This window comes from Eurytemora carolleeae, unplaced genomic scaffold (genome assembly GCF_000591075.1).
Source record: "Eurytemora carolleeae unplaced genomic scaffold, Eaff_2.0 scaffold1789, whole genome shotgun sequence".
NCBI lineage: Eukaryota > Metazoa > Arthropoda > Copepoda > Calanoida > Temoridae > Eurytemora > Eurytemora carolleeae.
The window spans coordinates 3,985-24,078 of record NW_019398228.1 but is presented as its reverse complement, the minus strand read 5'-3'; the positions used below and the strand labels follow the sequence as shown (position 1 = coordinate 24,078).

Genomic DNA, 20,094 nt, shown 5'->3' with positions numbered 1-20,094 from the left:
TAGAGAGTGTGAAACTTGCCAATATTTTAATCCTATTAAATAATTTCAAGTGACCCTTATTCTTAAATTTTTTTAATCAAATTTCTGAAATCTTTTTAATCTCATATAAAATAATGCAAGAAAGTAACCAATGCTTGAAGAATCCACTTTTAGGAAATATGCATGTCCAAAACTAAAATTGTCGAGAAAATTGTGAGATTTGAACTCTTCTTAAGTGTCATTGGTCAATTATTTAAAAGTGATCAATAGGAAGACATTCCAAAACAAGATTCTTCCAGAATTGAATTATAAGAAACACACACCGTCACCAACCGTTTGATTTTAACGAAATTGCGGAATTGCGCAAAACTCTAGTTGCGGAATTGCGCAAAACTTAAGTTTCGCAAAAGCGGAATAAGGCAATTTTGCGCGAAATGACTTTTGCGAATGATTGCGCAAATTGTTGTTTTTTCGCGCAAAACTGATGCGCAAAGAAAGAAAAATTTTGCGTTTCGTTCTGCAAAATTGTGCAAAAGTTTTGCGAATGGAAACCCTAATGAAATGTCTTGTATATGAAATGCCTTCTATAAAATGTCCTATCTATGAATTTCTTTTTCTATGAAATGTCCTATCTATGAAGTGTCATGTCCATGAAATGTCCTATCTATGAATTTCTTATTCCATGAAATATCCTATTGAAATGTCTTGTATGAAATGCCTTCTATGAAATGTCTAATCCATGAAATATCCTGTGTATGAAATGTCTTCCATGAAATGTCCTATCTATGAATTTCTTTTTCTATGAAATATCCTATCTACGAAATGTCCCATCTATGAATTTATTAATTAATGAAATGTCTTGTCTATGAATTTCTTATTCTACAAAATGTCATGTCTATCAAATGTCCTGTCTATAAAATGGTCTAGCTGTGAAGTGTCTTCTATGAAGTGTTCTATCCATTAGTTTCTTATTCTATGAAATATCGTATAAATGAAATTTTCTGTCATGAATGAAATGTCCTAGCTGTGAATTTCTCATTCTATGAAATATCCTATATATGAAGTGTCCTGTCTATGAAATATCCTGTCTTTGAAATATCCTATAAATGAAGTGTCCTGTCTATGAAATGTCCTGTCTATGAAATGTACTATCCATGAAATGTCTCTCTATGAAATGTCCCAACTTCACACCAAAAAACTAGAGGGCGATATTCTAGGGACCGAGACCTACAGAGAGGTATTAAACACATGTGTAAAGAATCTACATTTTCAGAATTCTATCTATCAAAGAGAGAATTAAACAATATTATTTTTGATCACTTTTCAAGAAACCTTGTACACAGGAAACAAAATTTGCTCACAATAAGTCTCAGGGTGAGGAAATCTAACTTTTTTTGTTTAACAAAAAGAGTTCCTCTATCTTAGTAACTTTAAGAAAAAGGGATTATTGCAATAAAATCACATAAAAAACGCACATTTACAATAAAAATGTTATTTTTTTTTCATAAACTTTTCCAGAACTTAGTTACTTTTATTATTAGACAGAAACATTTATTAATTCTGTTTTGTTTAAACCATAATTTTAAATAATTCAGTTTTTGTTTGTTCGTCCAATTTCCACTAGTTTACGGCAGTGTGATGAAGAAGTCTCAAAGATGGTGGAATATCAAATAACAACACTTTAAACATTGGATGAGTTACAGTCATGGGAGGATTATAAAAGTTTTTCAAGTTATATAAAATCCTCATATTCTCTTGGTTCAAGTATTATGCTGTGCAGAGGAGGGAGGGGGTGCAGAGGCGCGATGATTCCCGCAAAAATGACCTCCGAGCCTCCAGATTTGCAGATGGACCTCAAGGCCCTGCGCAACTGTCTCCTAGCCTCAGTGACGTCACCAAGCCTCCTGCCATTCTGTCTCCATGCTCCGCATTTTGGTCTCCACTTGTTTTTATTTTTTGTTGAACCCTATTCCTGCTGGGGGGTGGGTCAATTTGACCCCCCCCTGTATTTTTTTTTTACATAACTCAAAAAGTATTGGTCTGAGGCTGTTGAAATTTTCTGACTTTTCCTACATTCCCAAAGCCCTACCTTTAGGCCTAACTAACTGCCAGAGCCCTCAGGCACATTGCCTGAATGACTGCCTTTTCCTGTAACAAACTAAATCTTTGTTTCGACCCACTTCCACTTGTCAGGTTTTGATAAAATTTAGCTTTTTGGAAAGCCTTTGACATAAGGAAACGAATTGCACAAGTTTTGCAAGAAAAAAATTGCAATTTTTTTGCAAACAACCTGTCAAAGGAAATTTACACATTTTTAGTTTTTCTTGATAAAAAATCAGGTTTTTTAAAATTTTTGCATATTTGAAATGGCATGGTCAAGGGCTTTTCAAAAATGTATAATTTTTCATTTTTTGGACAAATTTTTTTTTGCAAACATTTTTACTATATAACTGGATTTTGCGAAAAAAAAATTCAATTTATGCAAATTTGCAAATTTGTATGCAGATTCAAAAAGTAGAGCACAAGAGCTTTCCAATGATGTATCATTTGTCATATTTGGACATCAAACATGGGATTTAGCATATCCTGGTTTTCAAGTACCCCAGCAGAGATAGGGTTAATTTTATTGGCTTAACCAAAACAATATCAAAATTGTCTCTACATAGTAGACTCCGTCATAGTTTAAAGATTCGTCTAATCAACAAATTTGACATATTAATTAATTCAATTGATCTGAAGTTGTTTTTCTGTAAAAGTTTACATTAAGATGGAATGAGTAAAAGACACCTTTATAGACAATTTATCTAATATCTTTGAAGACATCATAATTTAAAGATTATATTAACTCTATCAATTTTTAGCATTACATTTTATCATAAATATGCAAATTAACAAGGATCTGTCCTATGTACACAAGTTTTTGCGCGCCCCACCCCCCCAAGAGGGGAGTCCAGAATTCCTCAACGAGTAATCACCGCCACCCAAATGTGTTTTGCGGCAAGCCCGCTCCTCAATTGGTAATCTCCACCATCTCAATTGGTAATCAGCCAAAATAAGCATAAAATTAAATCGGTTATTTCTTAGAAATAAGACCATATTGACAGCTCTGTTAATGGCCCTATGGTGTACAATATTGTTAAAGATTTCTTTATTGCTTCTAAGTTTCGAAAATAAATCTATAAATAAACGCTAGAAATATATTACGTTTTTTAGTTTCAAGTTTCTCTTTAACCCATTAGTGACGAGACAAATAATTCTTACTGATCTTGCTGAAATTCACAGGGTTAACTCGTTATACTGTCCATAGAGTAGATCTAAAGTTTCAATTTTTTCCAATGAAGGGTGTGGAGATACAAAACCTGGCCAATTTTGTCCGTCTTGGCATTGGTCAAAATTGACCGCCCGGTCAATTTTGACCGTCTGCAGCAGGAAACGGTCAATTTTGTCCGGCTTGGAATCGGACAAAATTGACCGGGTGGTCAATTTTGACTGTCTGCAGCAGGACTAAATTGACCAGGTCCTGTATCTCTACTACCATTCATTGATAAAAATTGAAATTTGAGGGGGGTGTGTTTATAATCTACACATAGGGTAGTGTTTCTATACTATACAGGCTGTTTGTGTATATTTGTGTGTGTAAATATACTATAATGGGGGGAGGTTTATACTGAAAAATGTGAGCTTAAAAACCGGCATTTCGATCAGGCCGTCAAAATTGACCTGGTCCGAGATGGTCAATTTTGACCGGGCAGAAAAAAGGCATAAAAAGAGGAGTAAACATAAACTTTTTACACTGAATGTAACATAAGCATATAACTAACATCAAATGCACACTTTTCATAGAAATAAAAAATTTTTGAGAACAATTTTTCTGGCAGTTCCTGAATTTGAATCTCCCGCCATTGTTGCTAGCTGCTCTGGCACCCTATCAACTTGTACCATGCCTGCAATCTGTAGGCGATACAGGACGAGATTTGGTTTCAAAATGAAGGCACTAAAAATTAATAGCCTTACCCGGTCAAAATTGACCGTCTCGCCACTAATGGGGTTAAGAATGTTTGCGGAATTTTCCTCTGAATGTAATTGTTTTAAACTCCTTATATAGAGAGGAAACTATAACCCATTAGTGGTGGACTTAATACTTCATTTTCAGTACGGGGTGGGATGAGACTAATTTTTCAAAATTTGATGTTCTTTCTATGCATATAATTAGTTTCATTGTAGATGTTGAACTCGAGTAGGAGAATACAAAAATCTAAACACTGTAAAGGTTTTTTGAAAATATCTTTTAAATGGAGATGGATATTACTTTGCGTGGGATGAGATAATTTTTAGTAAACAGGCAGCCCCACCTCTTAGAATGGGCAAATTGGATCTAAGATTCGGCTTAATTGAACTGTGCTTTGATTCTCAGTTTTTGTTGACCAAATAAATCTGAAAACAATTTGAAAATTTAGTTTAAGTCAATGCAGATGCCATAAATCCCTGATAGATGTCAACAATTGTGTTAAAAGTGCATTAAATTAAATCTTGGAAAACAAAATTTTAAAATGATTACCAATTGAGGTGGTGGAGATTACCAATTGAGGAGCGCGCTTGCCGCAAAACACATTTGGGTGGCGGTGATTACTCCTTGAGGAACTCTAGACTCCCCCCCCCCTCTGTGTATCAATTTTTTTTATATGACTAATTCCTCTAACTTTCAATATATATTTATATTTATAAGTAAAATCTTATTAAAACGATAGGATAGGACACAAAGCTGCCTTATCCTGTTAGTATAGCATGTAATAGATATTTAGATTATTTTAATTCTTTGTTTCAATTTAAAAAAAAATAGTTCTTCAATATTTTCTAAAGCATACGATAAAATCACAAATACAAGGATTTCACTAAAACTACTATGTCTTGCCGCTGATATTGCTTAATTTATTCATAAAACCCCTGTAAAATACTATAAAATTTGTCTAACTTTATACAAAACTGCAATAGTTCTTCACATTTAAGGAATTTGTGACATTTAGAAAAACAAAAATCAAGCCTTTAATCTCAAATAAAATGCACTTTTAGATTTAAATTGTCAATGTATCATTCTGAACTATTTCATTATGTTGAGAATTTTTGAAAAAAAGGTTTTTGGTGGATGTAAAAGCCAAATTTTTTTTTATTGGAGCCAAAATGCAGGGTGTGGAGACAGAACGGTGGGAGGCTTGGTGATGTCACCGAGGCTGGAAGACAGTTTCGCGGGGTCTGGAGGTCATTCTGCAAATCTGGAGGCTCAGATGTCATTTTTGCGGGGATTATGGCTCCTCTGCACCCCCTCCTTCTGCAGAGTCTTCAATGTAGATGGAATGCTCAGCAATGTACAGGCTAGAGGAACAGAGTAATTAATTGATCTCAACCCCTTGTTTTAAGGGAGTTTATGATGATCGAAGAGTTTATAATGATTAGTTAGGTGATTGAGTATTTTGAACTTATCATGTCATGCATTGTAGACGTCCTGATGTTTGGCCTGACACCCTCCATTACTGCCCTCATCGATAGGATTAAATTAGACTTGGGCTGACTTCGGAACAAAAGGAAACCTGCAGTTGAAGCTATGAGGATGCTGCAAGATTGAAAAATGAGTGACGGTTAATCCTTTTTTTTAACAACTCCCTCCCCACCCCTCGATTTTAATAGATATTGTCATAACCCTATATCTGTAAACCTGAACTACGTTGTACATTATAAATAAGCTAACTACGCAACCTATTAGCTTCCCACTATGAAAATAAGTGCAAAATCTTTATCATGATTGAGCTTAATTATGTCTATAAATAACTATGTAACACTTGTCATTAGGTTGAATAACTTAAATTGTATCATGGAACCCAAATATACACCAGTTGGAAAGTATTCTTGATTGGATTGCAGGGAGAGAGTAATTTAATTGAAAATTGTAAAATAGATACCTAAAAATACAGATAGAATTGTATCCGGATTAATATTGTATATTATTGTTGAACCTTGAGTTTAAGATTGAGAGTAATTTGGTTCCTCGTTTAGAGACAACAAGAGAGGAACCTTGAGTTTAAGATCCAGTTGTTTCTTGTAAAACAGATAACTGAGAATATGTAAGGTTATACCTGAATTGGTCTGAATCTAAAGATATTTAGGGGTGTAGGGCATTTAGTACATATGTTTGTTAAAGATAGATACTTACCCTTGTAACCCAAACAGCATGAGTTGCTATAATCTGGGGAGAAGGAGAAGTATACTCATTGCTAAAGCAGGTTTTATGTTAAGTTACAAATACAAATATTGACATAAAATATTTGTTATTTCCAGGAATCAGTGCTTTTAAATAATCTTTGCTTTTTTGGTTCTTTTTAAAGAACATTTTGGTTTTACTGTGTTTTGCCATCAGCCTAAAATTGCCTAATAGTGAGAAAGATAAAATTCTACAATATTAACAAACAATTTTAAATGAACTTTATTTCAAACTAGGCAACAGAATTGAAAAAGCATTTAAACCACCAAACAGTTTAAATGAGAGCTGGCTTAAATCCTGAATCAATAAGAACAATTTTAGGTTGAACCAACCATGTTGTCACATCAACAAATTTAACATATTTATTTTTTAAGATTTCATTTCAACTTAAATCAACAAAAAATTAGATGAAATATTTCAGTTTTTTACACTTCAGTGGTCAGTGTCATGGATCAACTATAGGATGAATTGTCGGCGCGGTCCACCCTGTCTAATTAGCCTGGCTCAGATTTACTAATCATACAGCTGTATATACGTGTATTAATTAAGATAATCAATCAATCTTCCTGTAGGAATTAGGGTTATCATAGATGATGCACACACTATTTCTGCAAAATCAACTGTTCACAGTGGGTTTATTTATAGTTACTTAGACCAAATATTGCGTTGTGTTTTTTCTTAAAATTTATGTATAACAGTGGTTTTATTAAAATAATTTACGAAAACAATAATTTTTACTAATCATTAGGGCTCACATTAAGACATATTTGACACTATATTTAGTATCAAAATCAATCATTAATATTTTCTTTAATGAGATAATCCTAGATGATATAAACATTGATTTTGATAAATATGATTGTGATATTGTAGAATATATCAGCAGTTTTGTTGTTAAAAGTGTTGGCATTCACCTATCTTGTAATATTTGTTTTAAATTTGCTCTAAAGCATGCCAGCGACAATCACACTAAAAACAATTGGATAAATTTCAAAGAAAAATACTGCCTAAACCATTCTTAAAAAAGAAATTGTGGACATTTGTAAATAGGCAGAGCTTAAAATCTCCCTAAATTTTGAAAATTGCATGAAAAAATTTTTTTTCTTCAGAAAATCACTCAAAAAGTTGTCAATCAATTTACATTCAGATGTCCAAATTTTTTTGATCAAATGTATCTTGTCCCTGGGCATGACCCAGAACGCCGTTATAATCTTCTAGTAAAACTTGTAAAAAAATATCTTGCCATAAGAGTTCATAAATTTATCAAAAATCCCAATGTAGAAACAAAAAATAAAGTCAGGAAGAATCTTACAAAGCTTGTTCATTTTTTTTAATGAATAAATGGTATTTAATAATATGCTTGTATTCTTTACTTAAAGACAATTTTTAGTTTTGTTTTCAAAATTTTTCTTTAGATTTTTTGGTGTAAAGATACTGGATATCCAAACAAACATGGGAATTATACGTAAATGATAAACAGACAAAATAAAGAAAATTAGTCTTGGGCTTTCCAAAATGTGGTAATTTTGTATGCAATTTTCACATATTTCCACTTATTTCAATTTTCAATTTGTATAAATAAAGATATAGGAAACTTTATATTTTTGAAGATACATAAGAGATAAATTATTTTGAATTCTTAGCTTTTAAAAGTAAAAATAACCTCATATTGGTCATTGTAAATCAAATGAAGATTCCTAATTCAATATTTGTTGGGACACTCTAGTAACCGAGTACATATACTAGAGTTGAGTTAATAAAGGTTTTTAATTATAATTTTACAAAATCTAAAATATTCTTTTTATTCTTATTCTGGTTGTTTAGCTTTATGATAGTAGCTAGGGGCGCTGCACAAACTTAGTTTCTAAGTTGCAAAAAAGATTGAGATAGCACCATACTGTATGCCCACTGTGCATCTTGTACAAAAAGTTTCTGGCATTGAGAATTTTCAAACGACGCGTACCGGCTTGTCAGACGCCAGTACGCAACAACCCTGCTTCCTATCTAGTTGTTCCATGGGTCAGTGTATATATCAATACATTGAAGATTTTTGAATATCTGTAAGCCTGAGCTACATTGTACATAAATAATTATCTACAATGCAAATTAATCCGCAAAACTTGTATTGCCATTGACCAAACCTAGATATGTCTGTGAATATCTATGTCAACCCAGTTTTGTGATTACCTTAACTATGATTGTAAAAAACATCATAAAAACTTGTAATTACATTGATTAACTTAACATAATCATTTTCTGGAAGGATAAAGGGGGGAAGCCTCTGGTGTAGTAAATGCAATACTCTAAAAAAATGTTCTCTCTATTTGTATCAGTCCAGGTACAACCAGTCTGCTATCCCAGTCAACCAGGACACAACCCACCTGGCTCTAAATGTCACAAGTCCAGCTTATCAATCTAGCTATCAAACAAGCTATTAATTCAGCTCTGAATGTCACACAGGGACACAAGGGTAGCTATCAAGCAAACTATTAATTTGGCTCTAAGTGCCAAACAGGGACACAAACATAGCTCTCAACAAGCTATTACTTTGGCTCAAAATGCAAACCTTCTTTTTTGGATACCTCCTTGCAATGCATAGAGATCACTTCATCACCATGGATACCATTGCAGACAAGATTGTTTACCAGGTTGTATTCTCTAACCTTCTCAGAAACCTGTCTATATTGCTGGACATTTTCAACCTTGCACTGGTGATCAGTCCTTCTTGGGGTTCTCATAATATTGGTTCCTTAACACCTGACACAGTTTGCTGTTCATGGTCTTGAACTGGTTCTATTGTAACATGCCGTAGTCCTGTGCATGTGTCTTAAAATACTTCTTCTTGTATCGCCTCCTATAATCCTTCTCATCTTTGATAGTATGTTTAAGTTATAGTTGGTGCTACACTGCTGTCTGTATCTAGTCTAGCACTCCTTTCCGTGCTCAGTTTGAGACTTCTGCTTAGGAACATTTTGGAACTTTTGTTCTGGAATGAGGGAGGTTTAGAGCACTTGAACAGTGTTGCACTCATGTATATCCTGATTATGACACTCCTGTTCTTTCTTCCTGTACATCATCTTTCTGTACCTCTTCTTACTATACAACTTGACACAAGCATAGTTATCAACAAGCTACTACTTTGGCTCTAAATGCCACAGGGACACAAGCATTAGAGTTCTATCAAGCCCTTCATCAATCTCAACCCTAAATGAGGTATGATCTCAACCCAAATAATTTAGAGGATACAATCACTCAACACTGTAATAAAAGGTTATTTAACCCATTAGTGACGAGATGGTCAATTTTGACCAGGTTAGGTTTTTAATTTTTAGCGCCTTCATTTTTAAACCAAATTTTCTCCTGTTTTATTCCCGGCCTTCCTACAGATATGCTGAGTACCGCCTATAGGTTAGTAGGGTGCTAGAGCAGCTAGCAACAATGGCGAGATTCAAATTCTGGAACCTCCGGATCCAATAGATATAAATCAGTGAAAAATTGTTTTCAAAACTTTCTATTTTATGTCAGTTATATGCTAAAGTTACGTCCAGTGCAAAAAATTTATATTTACTGCTCTTTTTTTGCCTTTTTTTCTGCCCGTCAAAATTGACCGTCTCGGACCAGGTCAATTTTGACCCCCTGGTTTTATGCACACACTGTACAGTAAACAGCCCTTCTGTCTCTACTGAAGTTTCAGTCGTGTCCAGATCCTCAATTTTGACTGGTGCCGAGACGGACAAAATTGACGGGGTCCTGTATCTCCACAACCCTTTATTGAAAAAAATTGAAGCTTGAGGACTACTCTATGGACAGTATAGCAAGTTAACCCTGTAAATTTCAGCAAAATCGGAAAGGTTTTTTTGTCTCGTCACAAATGGGTTAATTAGTTTTTATGTTACAAGTTGATGGATGTAATAACAATTCCTACTTTGTTATCTCTATCACTTGATTAAGGCAATTATGTTAAGTATTACAGCACAGTTGAAAAAGGCACATTAAAGATGTGCATATTCATAGGAATAGCGAGTATAGATAATGTAGTTAAGCTATCTCCACACATATTTACAAGTTGAATGTATGTATTGAAAGGGTTTAAGATGCTACATATTTGATTGAAACACAGTTCAAATTAATAATGATTTTTGTATGTAGAAGTTTACAAACATAGATAATTAATTATGTACAATATGTTCTATAAGTTTATTACATCTGGAACCTCTCAGGGTGGTTCGTGGTGACATAGAGTTATGGAACCAAGAAGTTAAAGAATTCAGTAGGGAATCCTTTCTCCCCTTCAATTTTATACTGTTTCCTAGTACACAGAATTTTTTAAAGGTTCTCAGGTGAAGTTGAAGCTTTGCACCTCAGAATGTGACATCATTGACAGGAGTCCATTTTTCATTACTGGCAGAGTATAAACCGGTATCATTGTGCATTGGTCACAGCTATTTACTTGTTACGTTTCCATTTTTCTTATTTTGGTGAGAGATGAGAAAGAACTATGAGAAATCCAAACTTTTAGCAGTGCTTCGATCCTCTGTTTGAAAATAGGGTGTGTCATGCTAATTCCACACAGGACCTTCTGCACTAAAGAGTGGAGCATGCACTGTAGAGAAAACCTAACTGTCCTGGTGGCAGCTTGCAACTGACAAGGGTATATCGGATTGCTGACTTTTATTAAGAACAAACATAATAAATTAATTTACATAATATAATATTATTTAGACAAGATTGCATATTCAAATACTCACATTTCAGGATCTGTTGCAAGATTACCAATAGCAAGATCAACCTCATCATATCTAACCTTTAAAAGAGTTTTTGGAATATTTGTAAATTTTTTGATTTACAAATTACTCACCATTCCTGTAATTCCCAGCCAATCCCCAGTGTCAGGATCTTTTCCTCCAATCGAACCATTTGCATTTTTAAATTTGGTTTGAAGTCTGTACTTATCTATATTAAAATAAATTTAAACACATTCTGTCTTAATTTTGAAATTTTAATGCTACCTGTAAAAGTTCTCAGTAGAAGTCCTTCAAATGTATGACTGTCTGAGTTGTTATCAATTAGAGAAAAAATACCAGGGAATTCATTGAAACCAACCCTGTAAAATATTTGATCATTTAAATGTTCAAACATTTCAGGCCAAAAAAATGTTCTTTCAAAACAGAGAATTTTTTCTTATGCTAACTATATGGTTTCTGTGGTTACCATTCAGAAAAAATCTTATTCGATAAATAATCCAGATTATTTCTTTGCTCTTTAAATTAGATTAACATTCAGAAATAATGTTTATAAGATTATTTTCAAGAAAATCAACAAAGAAAATATAATTACAAAAATCTGATAAAACTATGTTAAAACTTGAGACCTGATTAGCTTATCATAAAAAGAGTCTGGAATCTGACTAAAATCTTGGCTTCTGCTTAAAACTACATCAGAATAATATGTTGACCAAACACCAGTAAACTTCTGCTTGTGAAGATCCCTGTAATTTAGTTCTGATGAGTTACTAATTTTGATCTTCATTTCATCCTTTAAAAGAGGGGGGGGGGTTTGAATCCCAACCCCTGACTAGAAACAGGTCTAAGAGAATAGGTATAGGTTTGAAATGCATGTTCATAGCCCAATTTTTCATTGAAAAAAAAATTAGACTGATAACTTATGTAGTTTGGGTGCTAGGGAGGGTTGAAAAAATGCTCAAAAAAGGATTAGAAAAATGAAGAAAAAAAATTTTGGTTTAAACAAAAATTAAACTGTGACACATGATTCTACATCCATTTTTCAAGGGCAGAACAGACTTTTTAACACCTTAAAAGTTGTAACCGACCCTACTCGTTAAATTTTTTTTTATACAATTTAAACGAATAAGTTTTTCCTAAAATATTCCCCCCCCCTCTTTTAACTTTAATAATTTATTTTAATTATTTTTTACATAGTTTTAAAATATTTATAAGATAAAATATGGAAATATTTTGAGATTTCTATATTTCTTTTTCTTCTTGTTTATACATCTTTCAATCATATTCCTCCAATTTCTTGCTTTTTTTCTAAACCTTGTAACTAATTGAACTAGCTGAGCTTGCTTTCTTTTTTCTGAACTCTATATTCTTGAGTTGCATCTTGTTGTGATCTGACCAGTCAAAGATAAATCTTACTTTGTCCTTCAGACGTAAATAAGTCCATGGTCAAATAAGTAACAAGTTGAGATTATATTGAATAGAACATGAGTAAATACAAGTAATGTTAACATTGTAAACTCAGCAACCCACTGATGAGATCATCAAGATAATTCCTTGTTTGGAAGAGGAGAGAAAAACTGTCAGCCAATGTATCCAGAACTCCCTCTACATGCCAGAGTAGATCAGCTCGGAGGCTACCCCTCTGTCCAATGGTGTTGCTCAGGATTTTCTGATCTAGGAGCATTATATCTGTGAGATCACACACAGAGTCTATACTCCGAAGGGGATTAGATGGAGGTTCATAGTCTGGGTGGTAGGAGTACTTGTCCTCAGAGCTGAGGTTGGTCTCCTCTGTCTCTACTGAAGTTTCAGTCGTGTCCAGATCCGGACACGGGGATTCACATCCCCCATACTCCCGGATGAGCTGGATGGATGGCAATGGGGCGATTGATGGAGTTGTAGATTGGGTAGAAGATAGCAGCATCAGGGTTCATCAGGTAGTACGCTACAAGGAACCTCTTGAGGTGTTAACCTTCTGAAGTTCTCTGTAGTACTGTCCAGGGAGAGGGGTCAGAGAAGGGCGGGTATCCAGTCTCTGGTAGCATCATCAGGCCAGGGGGGAGTGGCCACCTCTCAATTTAAACATGTATTAAGGGACAGTTCCCAGATTATATCAATCCCATAGATATGGAATAAATCTTGTTTATCTCAGAATATTTTACTTTTTAATGAAAAAATATTTAGAAGAGAGGAAGGGGGGAGGTCTCCTTCACTTCCCTAGCATTCGATGTTGGAAAATATGACAGTGTATAGCTTGACTTTAGACATTCCCGTCTATTTTTTTTCCTTTCTCTGTTCGATTTTCTTATTTTTTCTTGTTTATTGATTCTGGGCTTTAAGGCCTCTGCAAATAGTTCTTGTGACATTGAATTGTGGAGCAGGTAGAAGAGAGATTAGGAGGTTTTTAGGAAAAAGGGTATAGGGGATTGCTCCCTGTGTTCCTTCTATTATACTCTTTTCGAATTAAGCGCCACTAAGGAAACCCATTACTGCACACCTTGGGCAAAATGGAGAGTTGTAAGCCCTAAAGCCCCATTGAGAGAAATCTTCCACAGCAGTCCAGTCCTCATAGCTGGTCAAAAAAAGGGTATCTTTGTGCATTGCTTGTATAACCATCAAGGATTAGACTCCTTCTTTCGGTTACACCAGGCTAAACTTAAAGTCTTAATTTATTCTATGTACAGTCCTTGCTTCCCCAGTAGGTTATGAGATTTTGCATCCTTCCTAGTACCCAACCTATTAAAGTTATATTCTTTTACAATGAGCTGGCCTTGAGAAATATAGCTATGAACAAATATTTCATATCTATTCTCTAAGGCCTTTTTCTAGGGGGGGCGTGGGACGCCCAGGTTATACATAGATTTAGACCCCCAGCCTGTATAGGATTGAGAAGCTTACCAATATGTAAATGATGATAAACATTTTGTGAGAATTACCAAGTGTCGTAAATCTGCTTAAAATTAGAAAGATAAAAATTAGATTGACTTCATTTCTATATTTATTTATATAAATCTAGTTAATTTCTATTCCTAGGTGGTTTAGATGGCTAGATTCATCCTCTTGATTAATAATAACAAGGGAAGGAGAATAACCAAGCTTCAAGAATGCATCTATTTCAGTTATCTAAATAAACAGGCAAAACATTTTAAACCACTTAAAAAAATTCTAAAAAATCTAATTTTTTTGTATTTAAATAAGTTTAAACTTTTAAGTTCAACAAACAAAATACCTCCTTTGAGATAATAATCAAACAGTTTGTTGAAATTAATGAAACTGTAAAATTTTTAATTTCATTTCCATTATTCATGATCAAACATTGATTTCCTGAATCAACATGAGAGCAAAACCTAAAATTATTTTATTAATGATTAAACATTTAGAAATAACTCTTTAATCTGTTTATCTAACTGACCCTAGATATACATCAAGACATGTAGCTGATCCTTGTACTTTCCTATTTTTACATTTTAACTTTAAGCAACCTCTGAGTAATTAATTGAATACAAAATTGTCCCCGTTGAAACCATATTTAACTCATGAATTTTGAGTAAATAATTGTTTATGTGCAAAGTAATTTGATGTTAAATTGACATGGTCAAGTCCAAGTTGAATATCTCTAAAAAAGAAGCCAAGTTTTACTTCCTGAAGATTGCATTACTAATCTATTAGTATATTGTGTCTACTTTCAGAAAAAAAATTGGAATTTATAATAGGCTCCTTACAATACATGCTAGAACAAGTCTAAAAATGTTACTTTCTGTTTGCATTCTGCTTCTAGGTTACAATTAGAAATAGTTTTAAAAAATGATATTTTCAAAACTGTACATTCTTTATTAAATTAATTTATATATATATGGAAGGCATTAACCAGCATGAAAGTTTAGATATATTTTAAACTATTTTGATTCAATGATAAAAAAGTTGTAAATGTAATATTCCTGATAAACCACTTGATAGTATTCCTAGTATTCTGATCTTCTTCTTTAGTACAATCAGCTAATACAGGTCCAAGATTCAGTAATAATGCTCCAAGGAGTATCAAATGATACTTCTTCATAGCAAATCTGAATTTTTTTTTCATAATATTTCCAGATTTTTCTCTTGTACTAAACTAAAACGAATAAACAGTTTAATGTAATTGGATTTTTAGAAAAACTAAAAAAAGTTAGTTCAACAGGTTTTACACACATCGTAGTAGAATTAAGAATAAAAATATTTATTTAATATATGTGCAGTAGGCTTTAATATCTGAGTTTGCTAAGAATGGTTAGATTTTATGCTTACATTGCTTATATAACCTTGTTTATTGCAACCTTTAATATATTTTAAGTAAAAATCTCATTATGTTTCTAATATTCTTAATTATAAATATGATAAGATTGTTTGATCTGTCATTCTGTTCATCACATGATTTGACTGTTTTAGTCCTTTTTTATTTATATGTTATGTTAAATATTATTTATTTGATGTTTGCTTATTCAAATGTCAATGTATTCAAGCTTCATTATTACTTTCGTTCATTTCTGGGTGGGGGGGAGTCCTAGGAGGGGGGATAATTAATTAGGGGGTTTGATGGGGGAGGCTCCTAGAGGGGGGCAGGGAGGATTGTCTGAGGAGCAATAAAAAATTACTCAGTTGCTGTAGACCATAAATCATCTTGAGATGTTGTCTTGAAAACAAAAATCCCCCGTCCCAGAGCTGAAACCAAACCCAACCTCCACCGTCAATAGACGATAAAATCCGTGAAAAGTGAAAACATGTTTAAATATGGTAATTCTTAAAAGTAGTTATTATCACTGTGACTAATCATTTTTAGAACAAACCAGGTGTTTTTCAGAAGTCACAAAACGTTTTAATCTCCTGATCCATCAACCCCTCAATTTCAGTTACCTACCCAATACTAGTAAGTTTTGTTTATCAAATAATATATTATAATGATTTATTCAGCTTCGCGTGCAGACAGATACTGTGCTGCTGATTCAGTTCCTGGTCAACTTCAAGTTTGAGTTCTTGTTCCCGTTATCCTGCTCCATCATTACATACCAAAGATTCCACCTGCGGTCACACCCGGCCGTCTAATTATAATTGAAATGAGCACATTTGAAATATCAATTTCAGAGTTTATTTAGGAGTTCACTTTCTTCAATATGGTTGAAGGGGGGTGGAGAAATTTTCATTTCTTTCTTGGTATGTCCATGCTTATTGGAACAAAATCCAACTTGTATACATGGGTTGCACCCCTTAATAAAGCTTATTATGTATACCGCAACGTTATCTCTAAAGATTGTTAATTTACAATTGTGCAAAAACAACTGTTGACGACAGCAAAGCAGGATTATGGTTTGAAATTTGTTTGGCAAAAGGAAGTGGGTTTCCAAAACTACAGACAATTGCTCTGTTGGGATATAAACTCTTAAATAAAACTTGTTGGTTCCTGAAGATAGGAATCAGCTAATATAATTAGGCCATGACAATAAAATAAGAGTATAAAATCAAATTAAGCTTTACAAGAAGTTTTTTTTAACTTTGTCTTCTATTCTTCCCAGCTTCAAAATTTTCAAATATTTTTTTTTCTGATTCTTTTCATAAAAATTGTTTTAAGGGGGGGAGATTTTAATGGAGTTCAAAGTACGTATTTTTAACAAAGAATGTTAGATCATGGTTGGAATCAATTAGCTCTGTATATGAGAACTCTGTTGGGTGTTTACATAAACTAAAACTCCTTTTTCGTAAAAATCACAAACAAATGTAATAGATTCTTTAAGAATTGAGATTTCTGCTTTAATGAACAGTTAAAATGTACAGGGTGTCTCAATAAACATGGGAATTCAGTGACAAATTCGATATCGTCTTTTTAAATAATTCTTTGATTTAGTTTAGTGATACCTACTGAGAAAGCTGTAATCTGTAAGAGTTTCGTCTGCTATGTTTACATTTTGTTTGTTTATGGTTTGACTGCATATGGTTGTAAAATAAAAAAATAAAATAAAAAAATTGCAGTATACAAACAGAGTAAACTTGTCCGTCTTTACTGTTCATCTTGCAGAGACATTATAGCATAGAGAATAAGATATATATTAGAGGGTAATTTAGAGAATCTATCGGTTTGAATTTTTTCAGTCCCTTTCAGCCTGAAAGGGAGTTCAAAGTACATTAATACAGTATGTTCCCTAGATAATCCATTTCAATTTCGATTTAAAGCTGTTAAAATACTTTATAAAATGAATTAGGTGACTAAAAACATCATTTGATTTATCATCGTTAGTAAAGTGAAAGGCATATAGTCTTTGTGAAATGATCATTGGTCAATTATGAAACCAGCCTATTTCATAATTTGGTTTTATTTTAATATTAATTTTAGATTTTCTATAAAATGATATTCCAGGGCCCAAAAGGTTATATAGCACAAATATGTGAAGTTCACCTGCAGTATGGAAACAGTACAACAAAATGGCCGTTTTACACTTTTTTCTAGTAAATTTCCCTCTAATATATATTCTATTCTCTTTGGATTATAGACACATCTTTACAGTGTTTTACCCTTTTCATAAAATAAACTCTAGCAGAGATAGTAATATTATGACTTTTGAAATTAGGTATTACAATGCTAATTCATAACAAAGACTATATCGAATTTGTCACTGAATTCCCATGTATTTTGGGACACCCTGTATTTATATGTTTGTATTTTTTGTGAACATCCTGTGAACACTGTGTTTTTTTACATATAGGCTCAACGTTAAGACTACGCCTTAAAATCTAACGTTGAAATCTTGATCAGTTGAAGCCGTCCCTTGCCCAGCTCCAGAGTTCACAAATCAACTCTGTACCAACAAAAAGGGCATTTTATTGATACTCTAAAATCAGATATTCAAATCCTGGATTTCATTTTAATGAGTTTCTAGCTGCTCTCCAACAGCAGCAGCCTTCAACAGTTCAGCTCCAGACAGCTCTAAAGATTCATCTACACCAGCTTCAAGCAGCTCCCTACAGAAGCAGCCTTCTACAGTTCTGCTCCAGACAGCTCTAAAGGTTCATCTACACCTGCAGCTTCAAGCAACTCCCTAAAGAAGCAGCCTTCTACAGTTTTGCTCCAGACAGCTCCGTGTTCTAAAGATTCATCAATACCAGCAGTTGAGAAGCTCCCTAAATCCCCCTACAGCAACTAACTCCACAGTCATAACGCTCCCATATATTCCGTAACAAGTTTTTATCAATAAACATGTCATGTCATGTTGATTTTTATACTGTGGGAAATAGAAAAATTCTGACATGGATAATATATCAACCTTTAAAGGGACTGTAAGCATGATTTCAAGTAACCCTCCATGCAAAATCTAGGGTTCTCCAATGAATTTTGTTCGGTCTCCAATGAAAATCTGAGGGTCTGATACAAATGATAATCTGAAGGTCACCATCAAAAATCTGGGGTCTCCAATGAAAATCTGGGAATTTCCAATCAAATCAAACTAAATCAAATCATATAATTTCTGCAGTTATTAACAATAATTTATTGCATTAATAAATATGTAAAACTACTGCAGCATGATAGCTAAAATGGCTTAGCGCTGGTTTTTCAAAGTTCTCCCATGCGAGGGGGGGATTGCAGAAGTCCTCAATGAATAATTAACGCTGCCCAAACATGTTTTCAAGGTTGAGCGCTCCTCAATTTATAATCTCCACCACCTCCATATACCAGACAATAGTCTGGTTGGTGGGAAGGTTCCTAAATACAAGACTAGCACAACTAGTACAACTAAAGATACTATTATTATTGTATATTTTATTCCAATTGATAAAAAACATTGCCAAATATAAAGTGTATGTAGATGGTATGCGGGCCTGAAGTATATTCTCCAACTCCTTCTTTAAGTAAAATTCAGATAATCTTCCTGGTTTAATCTCGGTTCAAGCTTCATTAACCATTATTGAACTTGGTTCATACAGTAGTCAGACAAAAAAATCTAAACATCAAATCGTTTATTTCTTAGAAATACGAGCAAATATTGACCTCTGGTCATGGCTCTATAGTGTACATTATTGTTAAAGCTTTCTTTATTGCTCCTCAGTTTTAAAAATACATCTATTAATTGTTACGTAGCTTGCTGCATATAAATGAACAAAGACCAGACCTTCCCACATTTTACTTTCAAACAAAATCCTGGGGCTAAGATATACCTTTTTTCAGACAAAGATTTCTCTGTTCAATAAAAAAGCAAATAATTCTGGATTGAAAATACATAAACATAAATTTTAACATTTGTTAAAAATACTGAAAGGTATTAAAAGTGTACAAATTATATTTTCATTTATAACATATTTTTAACATTTTACTAAGTATTTTTTATGAAAACGAACCCCTGGAGACTAGAGTTGGCCTGGACAGAAAAAGGCAACTTCAAGCCAAAAATCTTCAAATCTTCAGCAGTTGGATACGAGACTGCAAGAAAAGAAGTATTCCAAACTCTGGTCGCCAAAAGCCCCTGTATAGAACTGTTAAAATAAAACTTTAAGAAATATAAACTTGACTTAAAAATCTAAAGATATTTTGTATGGAGAAGAAACAAACCTCCTGAAAATCTTTGGCCAGAGTTATTTGCAATAAAACAAACTTAAAGACCATACAATTTTTAAAAAGGTTAAACATCTTTGAAAGATCTTTATGGAGCCTCCTATAAGTTTTGAATGGTTTAAAACGGACCTCAAAATGGTGTAATATCATTAATCAGAAACATGTATTCTATATTCCTGCATCCTAAAGGTTTTAAAATATGATTTCACCTTGACGTTCAAATTAATTAATCTATGAAACAACTAATTAATCTACAAAACAATTAATAATTCTATTAATCAATTAATTAATTTTGTATTTGTATTTTGTATTTTGTAATCTTGTATGTTAAAATAGGAAATAGTATTGAATTAGACTCAAAGAAGTTCGTAGTAAGATTTTGACTCCACTGGAGACCACCGGAGGGATTTTATTTTCACTGGAGGGGTTTCAAAAAATGCTTTTCACAATTTAAAACTTTACGCAGGGTGATTTACATTCCACTGGAGGGATTCAGATAGCCTTCCTAGGGGTTTATAATTCCACTGGAGGGATTCAGTTATCCTTCC

General features: G+C 33.3%; 1 protein-coding gene and 1 long non-coding RNA gene across 2 annotated transcripts in view; both read right to left on the bottom strand.

Moving 5' to 3' along the window:
* The window catches only part of LOC111717060 (uncharacterized), a gene marked incomplete at its 3' end in the record, with an annotated part of 37,827 nt that extends 23,907 nt beyond the window's left edge, over nt 1-13,920 (bottom strand). Inside the window, exons 1-6 of the mRNA XM_023492578.1 lie at nt 13,873-13,920; nt 11,604-11,720; nt 11,242-11,336; nt 11,091-11,185; nt 10,981-11,036; nt 6,185-6,245 (exon numbers count right to left, since the gene is read on the bottom strand). Of these exons, the coding sequence (XP_023348346.1) occupies nt 6,185-6,245; nt 10,981-11,036; nt 11,091-11,093 (120 nt within the window). The remainder of the gene's footprint in view (nt 1-6,184; nt 6,246-10,980; nt 11,037-11,090; nt 11,186-11,241; nt 11,337-11,603; nt 11,721-13,872) is intronic.
* Nucleotides 13,921-14,009: 89 nt separating this feature from the next.
* LOC111717061 (uncharacterized) lies at nt 14,010-14,521 on the bottom strand. The gene is made up of 3 exons (XR_002768662.1): nt 14,387-14,521; nt 14,204-14,321; nt 14,010-14,097 (listed from the first exon to the last, which is right to left on the bottom strand). It is a non-coding gene; the product is annotated as an uncharacterized LOC111717061 (long non-coding RNA).
* Nucleotides 14,522-20,094: the final 5,573 nt, after the last annotated feature.